Source organism: Condylura cristata, unplaced genomic scaffold, assembly GCF_000260355.1.
Source record: "Condylura cristata isolate star-nosed mole 26May11 unplaced genomic scaffold, ConCri1.0 scaffold00014, whole genome shotgun sequence".
In the NCBI taxonomy this organism is placed as follows: domain Eukaryota; kingdom Metazoa; phylum Chordata; class Mammalia; order Eulipotyphla; family Talpidae; genus Condylura; species Condylura cristata.
Window position 1 is genome coordinate 9736373 of NW_004567115.1, and position 16795 is coordinate 9753167.

The following is a 16795-nucleotide window of genomic DNA, read 5'->3' on the forward strand; positions in this document are numbered from 1 at the left end:
AGACAACTTCATTGTATGAAGTTGTCGGTTTTACTGATGAACTTATAATGTCTTGTACTTTCCCAACTAGTCAGCGTGACAGTCAACATTGCCTGACAGGTTAAGATATTATCCCCCAGCTAAGAACCTATAGAGTTCTTTTTCAATACATATATAAATTGACATACACTTCTTTAACCAAAATAATACTGGTACTTACTCAACATTTTCCCTTATCAATGATTAGGACATACAAATAAACATATATTCTTTCTTCTAATGGTTTGTTTTCTATGATATGGATATTCCATTATTTAACTTTCCCCATGTTGAAGAATATTTAGATTGCTCTGTGTTTTTATTCTTTTATTCTTACAGAGTGAAATGAATAGCTTTGTTCATCTTGAGTTCGAACTTTGGGCAAATATTTCCATGGGAATGATTGTTAGAGGTAGAAATGTTGAGGCAAGGAGAATATACATTTAATATATTGAGATAATGTTTGATGATTTTTAAAACTGTACCTTGAAATTAAAATGCATAGATTAATATAATTGTGGCAAGATCATGTTCATTTTTAATAAACTTGCTCAGTCTATCTTTATCACTGTAATTTAAAAATTATGTAATGTTTCAGTACCACAGTTTGTCTTTTTTTCTAGGTTGCTTTGCCTAATTGATTACTATGAATCTAAAATCAGAAAACTTCATAAGGAAAGGTACAATTAATCTTATATTAAATTAAAAATTAAAATGTTTAAAGTTATTACCCAGTTATTCATGAATCGCACGAAGTTTGTGTGCCCCTTTGAATCTATAGTGCTTTGGAAATCTAATCTGTAATTATGAAGTTTTTTTTTTTAAAAGATTTATTTATGAAAACAGAACTGGGGTACAGGCCAGAAGTGCAGGGGCAGTGAGAGGATTCACCAGAGACAGAGTGGGGAGCAGAACAGGCTCCCCACTCTGAGGAAGTACACTGCTGAGGGGAGCAGCTGGCAGGTCAGGAGAGGTCTGCGGCCATGTGGATCATCTCCAGGGCAGGCTGGCAGGTATCAAACCTCCCCCCCAACCCCCCCCCCCACACCCCCAAGCGGCTGTGGCCAGCTGATGGTGTTGCTTCCTAACCCACTGCGCTAGAACTTCATGGAGATTCCTGAGTTCTTTTTTATAAAGGGACTTAAAGACTGTATCTTACTATTTATGTTAAAATGTATTTTACATTTATATTAAAATATTATTTTTAAAAATCACCAAAGTTGGGCCCTCCATGGTGGTGCAGCAGGTTAAAGCACAGCACTAAGAAGCTAAAGCCACTTCAGCATGAGTTTGATCCCTACCTGCCCCAGAGGTGACCCACATGGTGTGGCAGGCCTCCTGACCCGCCTGCTGCTCCCCTCAGCAGTGTACTTCATTGATCTGCCTGTTCTGCTCCCCACTCTGTCTCTGGTGAAGCCTCTCATCGCCCCCACACCTCTGACCTGTACCCCAGTTCTGTATGCATAAATAAATATTTTTTTAAAAATCGCCAAAGTTTTGCTCACAGCAGAAATAGTATTTACTTTTATTTTGTGGAAGTATTGTAATTTGTTCTGATATTGTCTAGTTACTTATTGAGTATATTCACAAAGTGCTTAGCATTAAATGAGCTGCCTTCCAAAGTGCAACATAATTAGCATGTAAATTTATGAGATGAAGATAAAATGTCTTAGTGAAAAATTTAAGCATATAGGGTTAAAACACACTGTCAATTCTAATTAAGGAAATAAAAGAGTAAGGCTTACAACAGTGGTCTTTGACTAACCTCACATAACTGAAAGATAAGTAAGAACAAATAATTTAAGGTGTTTTAATATAAGTATTTTCTTAAATAGTAGTAGTTTTTGTAACTCTTCCATAAGGCAAAATGATACCAGAAAGCATTGGCAAAATATACAAAATCATTAAATTCATTGTTTTGTTTCTTTCATCAGTTCCACACAATGACATAGCATTTGCACATACATACTAATTTTAATATTATATACATGATTTTTTTCACAGTCTGCTTCAGAAAACAACACAGATATTTTCAGTATGTAATAGAGTTTAAAAGAAAAATAAGAAAGGAAACAGTACTTTTAAAAATCCAATAAATCTGGACTTTTAACTTAACCTGGGACGCCTTCTATTGTGATAAAAATAATTATTATCTAGCTGAAATTATTCTTTGTTAGATACATAAAGTTCAAAAACATATATGCCAAAGTTTGATTTTTTTTTTTTTGCATTAAATTGGCAACTTTTTTGGTACATTTAAAGTACTTTGAGACAAGACATTTCTAAAGTACTAATTGGATGCATAATTCATTTACAGATCAAGAAAAGTAGTTGTAAATTTTCATAATTTGAGTCAGGTGATATTACAAGAAACTTTTTTCCCTACAGGTTATTTGTTGGCTTAATTGAATATTTTTCACCCTTTATAAAATCTGTTTCAGTTGTGGACTCATAATTTTCCTATAAAGTTACCATAATTGAAATAATTTGTTTTACCATTTCATCTGAAAAGTTTGTTTAGCTATCTAAAGTTAGAAACACAAATTCTACAAAAAAATTATTTAAAAAACTTTTGCCAGTTAATTCTGATTTTACTGTTTAACTTTCCTTTTTGATTGTTGACAAAAAGCTTATCAAATTCAGTGTGTATTTGCTAAAAACACATTGTTCAGTTTTTCTTAACATATATTTATATAATAAACTTGAAAATAACTGAGATATAATCTACTTATTACAAAATTCACTGTTTAACTGTGCTGGGTAAAATGACTTTGTTTACAGTTGTGCCACTATCAATTTTAGAACATGTGTATAAGCCCATTGAGAAACCCCATACCCATTAACTGTCACACTCTATTTCCTCTCCTCTGTGACTTCACACCCTTGCAGTGCACTACACAGTGCCCAATCTACTTTTCCTATGGCTATGCCTGTTTTAGTCATTTTACATCAATCTATATCAAATTATACAATATGTGATCATTTGTGATGGCTTTTACTTTTCATAATGTTTTTGAGTATCAGCTATAAGTCATGCATTATTCCTTTTTTAATGTCAGAATAATAATCTAGTGATGGCTAATTCTTCATTTTGTTTATCCTTTTGTCAGTTGATGGACATTACGAGGGTTGTTACTAGTTTGGCTATCATGAATAATGCTGTTTGTTTACAAGAATTTGAGTACACATGTTTTAATTTCTCTAGGATATGTACTTAGGTGTAGAATTATAACACTGATTGTTTAACATTTTGAGAAACAATCTGTTTTTAAAAATAGCTGTATTTTCCATTTCTACTAGCAGTGTATGAAGATTGCAGTTTCTCCACATTTTCATCAACACTGTCTTTTACATTTTGGCAGTGCTGTGCATTGAGGTGGTATCTCATTGCATTTTTGATATGCATTTCTCTAAGGTCTAATAATGTTGAGTGTCTTTTTTATATGCTTATTGATAATTTGCATATCTTTTTTTTAAGATTTATTTATGCATACAGAACTGGGGTACAGGCCAGAGGTGCAGGGGTGATGAGAGGATTCACCATAGACAGTGGGGAGCAGAAAAGACTGACTGATGGAGTACACCATTGAGGGGAGTAGCGGGCTGATCAGGAGAAGTCTGCTACATGTGGATTACCTGTAGGGCTGGGATCAGACTCACACTGAAGTGGCTTTAGTTTCTTAGGGCTGTGCTCTAACCCACTGCGCCACTAGAGAGGGCCCTAATTTGCATATTTTGTTGAGCAATTGAGTTCTTTGCTATTTTTTTGATTGAATTTTTGTCTTCATATTGTTGAATTCTAAGTTTTTTTTTTTAAAGATTATTTATGCAACAAAAACTGGGGTACAGGTCAGAGGTGCAGGGAATGAGAGGATTCACCAGAGACAGAATGGGAAGCAGAATGGCAGTTTGAGGCCAGACAGGAGAGGTCTGCCACACCATGTAGATCACCTTCCTGGCTGGGGAAAGAACTCATGCTGCAGCATCTATAGATAGCTACATAGTGTTGCACTTTAAACCTCTGCACCACCAGGGAGGGGCCTTGGGTTGTCTTTTTGTTCTTGTGTTTATAGAAGTGCCAGAATTTTAAAATTGTGATGAAGTCCAATTTAACTTTTTTTTTTGTCATTTGTGAACCAATAAGTTTCTTGTTTGTTCTTCAGCAAATTATAACATTCATTTGGAAATTTTTTAGGGTTTTGTTTTAGATGTCATTAGTTCCATTCTGTTAAAAATCTGTCCATAATTTTTAAATTAGAAAAATAGTTCTTAAAATAAGTATATTAATTTAATTATTAACTATGATTTATATTATTAGTCATAAACCACAATAGATAAGTGAGTACTGCAGTGTTCAATAAAGCACTATAGTGTTACCAAAAACTCATTTGAATTGAATCAGTTCATGGAGGAGACTAAACTGGTGGTGTGTATGTGTAGTATTACAAACCATACACATGCCCAGTGCACAGAAGGCTACAGTAGTAATGTTACCTGATGGCAACAGTTAAAAAAAGAACTTCCGTTCTAAATAATAAGGTGGTATTTAACAGAAAAAAATATTTTATACTTCTTCAATTTCTAAATTTTAATAAAAATAAAAGTTTAATTCCTCAGTCATCTATGCTTAGGTGCTTTTTACTCACATGAAACTTGGTTACTACATAGACAAGCCCAGTGTTAGTGTTAGCATTATGGAGATCACTGAGTGTTTTAGTGTCTTACTTTCACATCAGTTCTGTGAGGTAGATATGATAGATAGTATCTCTGTTTTACAGATGAGAAGACAAATTTTGAGTGATTGACCTATTCAGAAAACTGGTTAATGGTATCAAAAATTGAATTGGGACTGTTAAATCTGTTGCTTTGTCCACTTATACTCTGCATTTTTTTCATGTTTTTTGTTGATCTAAAAGTACTGAAAGAAAAAAACAATATACTTATTCACTCACTGATACTTTTTAACCCCATTCTCATGTCCCACATTCTTGCTGTGAGAGATAGTAGTAAGCAAGACAGTCTCATTTGCTTGACTCTTGCATCTAATTAAGGACCTAGTGAACTGATACATAGTATATTAATATTTAGTTTATATAGTATTAGTGTGTTCTAATACCATTCTCTGTAAGAACAAGTAGGAAATTTGGCCTGAATTTTCTGGAGAAGTCTTAAAACCCTTATTTTAATATGACTTAATTTGTATTAGGTAATTTTTTTCTTCTGAGACTTGTCATAAAATGTACAATGTGTGTATCTTTTCATAGGCAATATAGAGAAGATGAAAGTCAGTCAGAAGAAGAAAAAGATTATAGCAGTCTAGATGCCTCACCAAGTTATAGAGGCCTTCTAACGGTATGGGATGGCATGACTAATAAATACTTTAATGGAAAAGTAAAATAATATCCCAGGAAAGTAACTTTTTTTCTATGGAATGTATTCTAGTCATTGCAGAATCAACTCAAAGAAGCAAACTGTAAGATTGATGTACTTTTGAGTGAAAAGCTGAATCTCCAGAAAGCTTTGGAAACCAGGTGAGAGACATTTGTAATTTTTATTTATCCTTTGGAAAATAAACATATGTCAGTACTTGGGATATTAAATGATCATCCTGCCCCTTTACTGTATAGCTAATCTTGGAGATATACTTCTCTTTTTAGTCACTTGTCTATCATGATGGAAGAAACAAGAATGTGTAAGTAGGATAGGGAAGTAAAAAATAGGAGTCCACACTGAAGCAGATTAAACTGGGTCAGAACTCAAGTAGATTCAGTTTTATACCAGCAGGTTTCCCATTCCCAGATTACTTTAGAATGACTTTTTTTTTTTTTTAAAGATTTACTTATTTATGCATACAGAACTGAGGTATAGGCCAGAGGTGCAGGGGCGGTGAGAGAATTCACCACAGACAGAGTGGGGAGCAGAACAGGCAGATTGATGAAGTACACTGCTGAGGAGAGTAGTGGGTGAGACAGGAGAGGTCTGCTGCACCATTAGCAGCAGCTTTTTTTTTTTTTTTTAAGATTTATTTATTTATGCATACAGAGCTGGGGTATAGCTAGCAGAGGGTAAGGGGCAGCTAGAGGATTCACTAGAAATAGAGTGGGGAGCAGAACAGGCAAGTTGACAAAGGACACTGCTGAGGGGAGCAGCGGGCTAGACTGGAGAGGTCTGCTGCGCCATGTGGGTCACCTCCAGGGCAGGGATTGAACTTGCACTGAAATGGCTATGGCTAGCTTGCAGTGCTGCACTTTAATCTGTTGCACCACCAGGATCTAGAATGACTTATTCATCTTATCCATATGTTATGGAAGGAGAAGATAATCAAAACATTTAAATGGCATACAACAAAAGGTCTAGCATACCTACAGAAGGATACCTGTCAACATTGATACCCATAGGGAATGACTATTTTCGAGACTTTTCATTTAACAGACTCTCATTGAACAACTTTAACACTACCCTTTGGAATAATTCAATGGCAGAAAAAATATGTTATGCATAATGCTGATACTTTATTGGAAAGGGGAGTGATATCTATAGCATAAGCTACTTAAATAAAGTTTAAAAACCTGTCACAGTAATATGTAAATTTATGATAATATAAGTATATAGTAAGTATTTTAAAACATGGGAGCGAATAATAGTGAGTTTATGGTAAAGAGTTACCTATGGAATAGGAAGTAGAGTAATGCCAAAATTGAGGGACATATATATATATATATATATATATATATACACAGTTAAAAGGATTTCAAACAAATCATTAATATTCAACTTTTATGAAACTGTACAGTTTCATACTAATACTATTATTTTTTGAACATTTAAAATATTTAATTAAAAAGAAATAGTAGGTTACCAAGATAAAAAGTGGTTGAAAAGTTTTGAGCAGAGAATATACTGAAGAAATAGTGACATAATACTTCCATAGCAAATATGAAATAGTTTAAGATTAATAAGCATATTTATCAAAAGTAGAATGGTATACTCTGTTGTTTATTATTAAGTATCTTTATAGTTTTATTCAATAAATTCATTCAGTATGATTATTTTCCACAGGCCCACACAACATGAATTAAGACTTTATAAACATCAGGTAAAGAAACTGGAGAAAGCCCTTATGAAAAGCATCAGGTAATTATATTTTATCAATGTTACATCTTTGAGTTTTGTATTGTTTATTTTCATTATCTGTCAGCTCACTTCATGCTTATCCTACAGTGACCTTAGCTTGAAATTACAGGTTAATGTATTGAGGTGACATTAGAAGGAATGTATCTAATTTGGCTATTATACAAGTGTATACACCTTGGATTTTACTAAATAATAGCCTTAAATAAGAACAAGAAAAAAGTAGTTATTTGATAATAGTAAAGATCAAAGATTTTAACTAGAAGACAGGCTTTGGAAATAAAGAAGGAATTGCAAGAAAATCATAGAAATTAGAGATAACAAGCCCCACATCTTTGTTGGAGGTAGTTATAACCTGAATAGTATGTATATTCATCATACTTTAAAAGTACAATGAATGCAGTGAGCCATTCATATCTACCACTTGTGCCTTTCTTAACTTTGAATATCATGTACTCAGAATTTCAGAAGTTGGTCCTCAAATAGTGTTTTCTGGTATCTAAGTGTAAACGTAAGTTTTGTGAAGAAAATTGGGATGAAATATTTTGAAAACTTAATATATGCACAGGATATTACTAAATCAGTTATATCAGATACATTGATTCAATTTTCAGTGACAACTGTGTTTCTACCTTTCTGTGGCATCACATACCATAGTGAAAGGCAAGTAGATTGAACAGCCAGGAATTACATATTATGTTAAACTAAGATTAGGAACTGAAAAAAGAGGAGTGTTTGGAAAGGAAGCATTCACCATTTAATATATTTTCCTTACTACCATACTGTAATATTTTGGATAACTATAGTGCTTCTACTTGCTGCTTGACATTGTGGGTCCTGGAGTTACAATGGTAAACCAAGTTGGAAAGATCCCTACCTTCGTGGAGATTACATGAATGGAGAAGGACATTGAAAAAACAAACAAGACAATGTCATAGTATAAATACTAAATGAAAAAAATAGTGTCTGAGTTGCTATTGTTTGTGTTTGGACAAGAGATAGTGGTGACATGGTCATAGGTTAACAGTAGTGGATGTTAGTGTCAAAGTGCTTGGGATTATTAGAGAAAGAACGAGTGGAACTTGATAGTAGATTGGACATAGGCACTGAGGGGGAAAATTATTTTTAAAAGGTCTGAATGACTAGATAGCTGCTGGTGTATTAACCTAGATGGGAATATTGGTCAAGAAACAACTGGGAAAAGGAAAAGTAAGGGAGGTGAAAAGTCAGAAGACAAGGTGTATAGGAGAGAGGAAAAACTACTTATCTTTCAGAGTGTCCCTGGCTTGGCCTAAAAATTAAACTGACAAAGATAAATATAAGAAAAGGATACACACTTATTTAACATAAATTTTATGTGACTTGGAGCCTTTATAAGGAAATGAAAATCTGAAGAAATGGTTTAGTTTATTTTTATACTGGATTTGATAAAGAATGGAAGGCTGCAGAAAAACATGATAGGAGATTCATATCCTGATCCTCCTTCATAGGAATCTTACTGACTTCACACGCATACATTCAGGGATTTACACACACACGTAGATATATATAGTCATTCCTTGTTATTCACAAATTTCATATTTATAAATTTTCCTACCTGCTAACATTTACTTTTAACCCTAAAAGCAATAATTACAACATCACAATCATTTGTGGACATGCCCAGTGCACACATTTCCAACTGTCCTTCAAATGGCAGTCTGCCCCTCTTATTTCAGTTCTCACACTATAAATAAGCATCTGTCTTGTAGTCATAGTACCACTTTTTGTTGTTGTTGGCGATTTCTCCAAGATGGCCCCCAATTGGTAGTGAAATGCTGTCTAGTGTTCCTACTGCAAGAATACTGTGATGTGCCTTATGGAGAAAATACATATGCTGCGAAGAGTGAGTTATCTTCTTATTAGGCATGGTGTTGGCAGTAAGTTCTATGTTAATAAGTCAGTATTTTAAGCAAGATGTCTTTAAATATTATCAAATAAAAAGCAAGGTTATTACTCACTTGATACTCTGCAGTATTTCTGGTGACTTTATAGAACACAGCTACCATGCATGAATCATGAGATTTGGCTTTCTGCCTCTCTGTCCATCTGTCTGTTCGTCTATCTATCTAATCTATCAAGGAGTGAATCCTCTCCACATACATAGAAGGAAAAGGAAGCAGCTTTTTAATGAATTGACATCAGTAGCCTATTTGGTGGGCAGCCTGCTAAAGGAACTGCAAATACAGACAATCTCACCCTTTTTATTACCGGGCAGTAGTAATTACATACATGTTCATTCTTTATTCAAAGGAAAAATTAAACTTCATAGGCATCTATACACCATATACCCTCCTTTCTGTCCACTTTTCAAAGAGATGGTGCCAGGATTTCCAAGAAAGACAACCCCAGAATGTAAAATTGACAAGAGGGTTAATTTAGCTTTTAAATAGACCTACATACTTCTTACAGAGATGAAGAATTTATGACTACTAGTTTTCCAAAGGAAATATGAGGAGAAAGTATCTTCCATTTTATAAAACCAGAAAAACATTTTTTTCTATATATTTGTAGTTACCTTTCAAATAACCAACCTTCAGTTTCAAAGGAGATTGTTCTAACTTAACACGGGAAAACATGGACTCTCCTTTTTGAATTAATATTACGAACAGGTTGGTTATAAAATTCTTTTGCTAGGAAGTGATCTAATAAGTCTGTCTGTACTAGATAATCAAAATGACTATACTAATTCCATCTCATCCTTCAGTGCTATTGATGACCATGAAACAATCTGACGAATATAATTAAGAAAGCATTTACTTGAAAATAGGGATTTGGGTCTAAATCCCTTTATAAAGGGCAGTTTTATCAGGGTTAGGAAATGGGAAATTTTAAGGATTAGGCAATGAAATGATCTGAGCTTGGGTCATATGTGCTGTAACCTTTGGTTTGGTTATTCTGTCTTATAATGGCTTAACAAGAGTCTTAGGCAAAAATGTATAGTGTGGAGCCTTTTGTAACAATCAACAGATAGTCCCTTGTTTCTTTCTTAGTTATTGATAAGGAGAAAACAGGGTCAGGCTGCGCTTAGCAACTCCTCTACAATTCCCAACATGGCAGTTAAAGACAGAATCTGTGTAAGAGTTGGCTCCACAGTATTTATATTTTGCTAGGAGAATACAAAATCAGTCTTGCTACCCTAGGATCACTACCCTGTGATGCTGAGCTGAGAGGTGAAAGATGGACATTGAGCCAAACTGAAGTTAACAATCAAGGCTTTATTCAATTACTATAGTAGATAAGAAAGACCAAAAAGAAAAGGACTGACTCCTCAGCATTTCATTTTCCCCTCATGCAATGGCACCAAGCATGGGTTAGTCAGTGACATGTAGCACAGATGGGAGGAAACACCTTGCTAGATAGGAACCTTGCACAAAAGACTTCTGTTTCATTGACTTAGGGGGTAGGCTTGGCATGGGAAAACTACTGAGTTAGAATGGAAAGTGGAGTATTTCTTTTTTAAAAATAATAGTTTATTTTTACATCATTTTGTGCCTTTTTCCATCTCAGTTGTAATCTCTATGAGCTTCTCATCACCAAATCATCCATGTGCCATCACCATAGTCCAGTGCATGTCCTTCCCCCCACTGTTTTAGATCTCATTCCCAGTCCACTTCCATAAAAGTCTCTGGTACATAGCTGTTCATGATTATTTTCTTACCTGATCCGTTATACTCCTGCTGTGAGTGAAACCATCTAGTATTTTTCCTTTTCTTTCTGACTTAGTACACTAAGCATGATCTTTTCCAGCTCCATCCATGTTGCTGCAAAAGGCATGTGTTTATTTTTTTTTGGTTGCTGAGTAATATTCCATTGTGTATATGTACCACATCTTTTGAATCCAGTCATCTACTTTTGGGCATTTGGGCTGTTTCCAGGTATTTTATGGTTTCCATTCTTATGTCTAGGTCTTTAATCCACTGAGAGTTGATTTTTGTGTATGGTGTGAAGTAGTGATCTAGTTTCATTTTTTTGCATGTAGCTTCCCAGTTTTTAGTGATCTAGTTTCATTTTTTTGCATGTAGCTTCCCAGTTTTCCCAGCACCACTTGCTGCACATAAACCTGTGGTTTTCTATCTGAATCCACTGGTCAGTATGTCTGTTTTTGTTCTAGTATCATGCAGTTTTGATTATTATGGCTTTGTAGTATAGCTTGAAGTTTGGGATTGTAATGCCTCCATTCTCAGTCTTGAGAGTTTTGGCTGTTCGAGGCCTTTTGTTGTTCCATATGACTCTCATCAATGTATTTTCTACTTCTTTGAAGAATGTCATTGAGACTTTTATTGGGATGGCGTTAAATCTGTATATTGCTTTTGGTAAGATGGCCATTTTGATGATGTTAATCTCTGATCCAGGAGCAGGGGATGTCTTTCCATTTCATGGTATCGTCTTGAATTTGTTTTAACAGTGTTGTAATTTTCTTTGTATAGGTCTTTTACCTCTTTTGTTAGGTTGATTCCCAGGTATTTGATTCTTTTTGTCTTAATTGAAAAGGAGATTTTTTTTTTATTTCCTGCTTTTGATTGGTGTGTATAGGAAAGCATCTGACTTTTGTGTATTGATTTTATATCCTGCTACCTTGCTAACATGGTTGATGATTTTGATTAGTTTCTCTGGAGTTTTTAGGGTTTTCCATGTAAATTAACATATATGCAAATAAGGACAGTTTACTTCTTCTTTCCCTATTTGGATTCCTTGCATATCTTTTTCCTGTCTTACTGCTCTGGCTAGAACGTCCAACGTTATGTTGAAGAGCACTGGCGATAGTGGACATCCTTGTCTTGTTCCTGATCTTAAAGGAAGGGCTTCAGCTTTTCTCTATTGAGGATAATACGGGCTGTGGGTTTGTCACATATGACTTTTATCATGTTGAGGTATGTTCCTTCTATTCTGAAGATTTCGAGGGCCTTAAACATAAATGGGTGTTGAATTTTGTCATATGCCTTCTCTGCATCTATTGATATGATTATGTGGTTTTTATTTTTCTGTCGATTGATGTGATACATTACATTAATTGATTTTCTGATGTTGAACCATCCTTGTGCTCCTGGGATAAAACCCACTTGGACATGGTGTATTTTCTTTTAATGCATTGTTGGATTCTGTTGGCTAAGATTTTATTGAGGATTTTTGATCAGTGTTCATTAGAGAGATTGGTCTGAAGTTTTCTTTTTTGTGTGTTTTCTTTGTTAGGTGTTGGTATTAGTGTGATGTTGGCTTCGTAGAAAGTATGTGGTAGTTTTCTTTTTTTGATTTTTTTGATGATTGTGTAGAATAGGCACTAGTTCTTTTCTGAACGTTCAGTAAAATTCATTTGTAAATCCATCTGGTCCTGGGCTTTTATTTTTGGGGAGGGTTTTGATTACCACTTCAGTTTCCTTGCTTGTAATTGGCCTATTTAGTTGTTCCATTTCTTCTTTATCTAGGTTTGGGTGGTTGTAGAGTTGTAGGAATTTGTCCATTTCTAATAAATTGTTGAACTTGTTTGCATATTGTTGTTCATAGTATTCTCTGATTAGTCTTTGATTTCTGCTGGATCTGTTGTGACTTCTCCTCTTTCGTTTATGATTCTGTTTGTTTGTGCTTTCTCATTTTTTCTTTGTGAGCCTGTGTAGTGGTCTGTCTCTCTTGTTTATTTTTTCGAAGAACCACTTTTGGTGTCATTGATTTTTTTGGATTGTTTTCCTAACTTCCATTTCATTTATTTTGATTTGACTTATTATTTCCTGTCTCCTACTGGCTTTTGGGTTTTTTGGTTCTTCTTTTTCCAGTTCTCTAAGGTGGGAGATTAGGTTGTTTCTTTGCGTTATTTCTTTTTTCTTTATGTGAGCCTGTATGTCTATATATTTTCCTCTTACAACTGCTTTTAATGTGTCCCATACCTTTTGGAGACTTGTGTTGTCATTGTTCTTCTCAAGGTATTTTTTAATTTTTTCTTTGATCTCCTCATTGATCCAATGGTCCTCCAGTAGTGTGGGTTTCAATCTCTGTGTGGTAGGTGGGCTTCCTTGCCTTCTTCACATGGTTTATTTCTAGTTTGATTTCTTCATTGTCAGAGAAAATGGTATGATTTTGATCTTAGTGTATCTATTGGTATTTATCTTGTGATGCAGTATGTGGTCAATCTTATAGAATGATCCATGTGGATTTGAGAAAAATGTGTACTCATATTTTCGGGGGTGCAGTGTTCTATAGATGTCTGTTAGACCCATGTTGTCCAGGTCCTTGTTCAGAGCTTTAGTGTCTTTGTATTTTTTGTCTTGTTGATCTGTCCATTGTTGAGAGTGGTGTGTTGAAGTCTCCTACTATGTATGTATTTTCTCTGATAAACATTTTCATAGATGACAGTAGTTTCCTGATATATTTTGGTGCTCCTTCATTTGGTGCATATGTTGATGATTGTTATGTCTTCTTGTTGTATTGTCCCCTTAATCATAATGTAGTGGCCTTCTGTGTCTCTTTTAACCTTTTTTAGTTTGAAGTCTATTTTGTCTAGTATAAATATAGCTGTTCCTGCCCTCTTTTTTGGTTCATTTTCTTGTAGGATTGTTTTCCATTCTTTTATTTTCAATCTGTTTTTATCTTTTGTAGTTAGATGTGTTTCCTGTAGACAGCAGAATGTTGGGTTCTGTTTTTTAATCCATCCTGCAACTCATTGTCTTTTTATTGATGCGGTTAAGCCATTTACATTAAAAGATAATGTTGATATATTGGCACTTATATTTGCCTTTTTTGTGGTCCTTTTTTATTTTTATTTCTTACTTTGAACTGTTCTTGTTCATTCTTCTGTTGGATTTGGTTTGAGGGCTCTTATAGTATTTTTTGGAGTGGGGGTTTAGTTATGACAAAATTGTGGAGTTTCTGTTTGTCTGAAAATGTCCTCCTTTCTTTGTAGAGGGAGGAGAACTTCACAGGATAGAGTATTCCTGGTTGGCATTTAATGCTTTGGAGTTTGTTGAATATGTCCCTCCACTCTCTTTGTGCCTATAGTGTTTCTTTGGAGAAGTCTGATGTCAGCCTGATTGGATTCCCTTTATAGGTTATTTGTTTCTTCCCTTCTGTCATTCTCGTTATCTTTTCTTTGTCTTGTATTCTTGGTAGTTTTACTATGATGTGTCTTGCTGTTTTTCTCCTATTATCATGGTAGTATGGTGTTCTTGCTTCTTGGATGTTTACTTTCATCTTCATATATTTGGGAAGTTCTCTTCTATTATCTCTGTGAATATTTTCTCAATTCCTTGGCCTTTCTCTTCACCTTTGGGAGACTTATAACTTTGATGCTTCCTTTCCTCGTGGTGACAGATAGCTCTTGAAGTATTTCTTCATTCCTTTTCCTTTTTACTTCTTTCTTTTTCTGTTTTAATTCTTTTTATTTCTGTGTGTTTGAGGGTGCTTATTCGTTCTTCCATTTCCTCTATTCTGTTTTCATTACTTTCCCCAGCATTCTTTATCTCCTCTAGTGGCCTTTTCATCTCCAGCATTTCTTCTATTTTCTTTTTTAAGGTCTCATTTTCTTTATTTAATTTGTTGATTGCTTGCCTCATATCATTTTTTTTCTTTTTCATTTCTTTCATTCAATTCCTCATTTGCATTCAGTTCTTTGTTTCCTTTCTTCAACTCCTTGATACCTTGCCTCATCATTTTTTTTCATCCATTTCATTTTTCATCCTCTTTTTTTGTTTTGTGATTTCTGGTGACTGATCTTTTTGTGGTGAATTTTTCCCCTGTGGACTTGCTTTGGGTATTTGTTTGTCTTCTTTTCCCTGTTGTATATTTTCTGATACTTTCTATTCATTGAAACATGGTGTTGCTATTACTAACTGGCATTCTTTCTGGATGTTCTTTCTGGGATGGCCATGGGACTTCCAGACACTTCAGTTGTGGAGGATATTCTGAGCTGTGCTTTGTTTCAGTATCTCCTGTTTTTCCAGTCCCCACTGTGTGGAACTTCGTCTTTTTTCTCAGCCAATAACAGTCAAGGGTCTCTTGTGGTGTTCAGCTTCTTCCAGTAACACATTGAGTCCTAGTCTCTGAAAGGTGCCTGTAGATCTTTGTAGTTTTCCGATGTCCCAGGTTCCCTCTATGCTTGGATGTGTCCATGGGGGGTGTGGCGCGTTAGAAGTGTTGTAAGTCTCCCTGCAGCTGGGCCTATCTTTCAGTCAGTCACGGATTTTGTTTACTTTCTGAATACTGTGAGCCTTGTAGGACTGGCTCACAGGCCTTCAGACCTCTGCTGTGGGGGCTGGGGATGTAGGGAGTGCCAGAAGGGCTGCAAGCCTACCAGCTGTGCAGGCTGCCAGTCCTCCCTCAGTGTTTACAGGGTTCTTTGTGCCCAGTCTGATCAGTCTCTCTCTGAGCAGTCTTTCCCCACCGCTTGGGATCCACTTACAGAGCTGAGTTGTGTCTCTTTAACTCCAGGGCTTTACTGCAGGTATTGTGGGTAGATGCGATAAGCAGGTAGACCTGTAGCAAGTCTCCCATCTGAGATGCTTCCTAGGTCCTCTATGCTAGGATGTGCCCATGGAGGATAGAGGGAGGGTTAAAATTGTTGTAGCTTCCCAGGTTTGGGCCTTTGGTTGAATCCATTTAACTTTTTTTTCTCCCCCTTTTACCTCTAGGGCTTTGTGAGCCTTGCTGGGCTTCCCCTTAATGGTGCACAAGTGTCCAGGCCTCAGCTTTGGGGTGGGGGATACAGGGAGTGGTGGAAGGGCTGCAAGCCTCCCAGCTGCCCCAGTTGCTAGTTCTTCCTCTCTACCTCCAGGGCTCTAGGTACCCACTCTGAGCAGTCTTTTCCCACAGTTTGGGTTCCACTCAGTGAGCTGAATTGTCTCACTTTACCTCTAGGGCTTTAGGGGGGCCATCTGAGGCACTTCCTAGTACCTGGGCTCTCTGCTATTGGAGCTCCCCAATCAGAGCTCCCCAATCCCTCAGTTATCTTCCTTCTAGTGAGTCCAGGGTGCTCTCAGTTGGGTTGAAGCTCATAGTATGTAAGTCTACAGTCTGTTTTTAGTCTTATATTCCTGTCTGAGCTTGGGACGTAATGATTTCGGTGTCTTCACTCTGCTGCCATTTTGTCAGATCTCGGCAAGTAGAGTATTTTAGTTGAGTTCTCCTCACCTCATCAGGAGAAGTGAAAAATGCCCCCTTCAGGGATCCCCAATAAAGAAACCTCAGGATGAATGTTAGGGCTATAAATGCAGAAATGCAGTTGAGGATAGTTGACCAGGGGTAAGGGTTGCATGGGATAGTGGAGCTGAGTCCTTGACAGCAACTCTCTAGAGATTGCTGTATGTAGGCTATGCGTGAGTCTGGTGTTTGAGGCTTTCTTCATGAAGCCTTCCAGGCAAAGCCTTTGTCATTACCTGTCATTTAGACCTAAAAGATAACACAGCATTTTGACATGGAGCTGGACTTCTTTGCCAGAGAAACAGTTGCCTTCAGAGTTGTGCCTTTAGTATTGCCAACCTTTTTTTTCTTTTGTTACTAATTGACTCAAAAATCATAGGAGTGTGGGGAAAGGACTCAAGGACTATATAATTTTGAGAGGCTCACACTGATGTGCACATTTGTCTTGTATTGTTGTGACTAAATTAGCATGATATTTTAG

At 35.8% G+C, this 16795-nt stretch overlaps 1 protein-coding gene across 6 annotated transcripts in view; it reads left to right on the top strand.

Moving 5' to 3' along the window:
* CEP70 (centrosomal protein 70kDa) overlaps window positions 1-16795 on the top strand; it is a 62840-nt gene that overhangs the window by 28504 nt on the left and 17541 nt on the right. For all 6 annotated transcript variants that reach the window (XM_012724958.1, XM_012724959.1, XM_004682163.2 and 3 more), the window contains exons 8-11: window positions 642-698; window positions 5283-5370; window positions 5461-5549; window positions 7078-7152. In XM_012724958.1, coding sequence (XP_012580412.1) covers window positions 642-698; window positions 5283-5370; window positions 5461-5549; window positions 7078-7152 — 309 coding nt within the window. The remainder of the gene's footprint in view (window positions 1-641; window positions 699-5282; window positions 5371-5460; window positions 5550-7077; window positions 7153-16795) is intronic.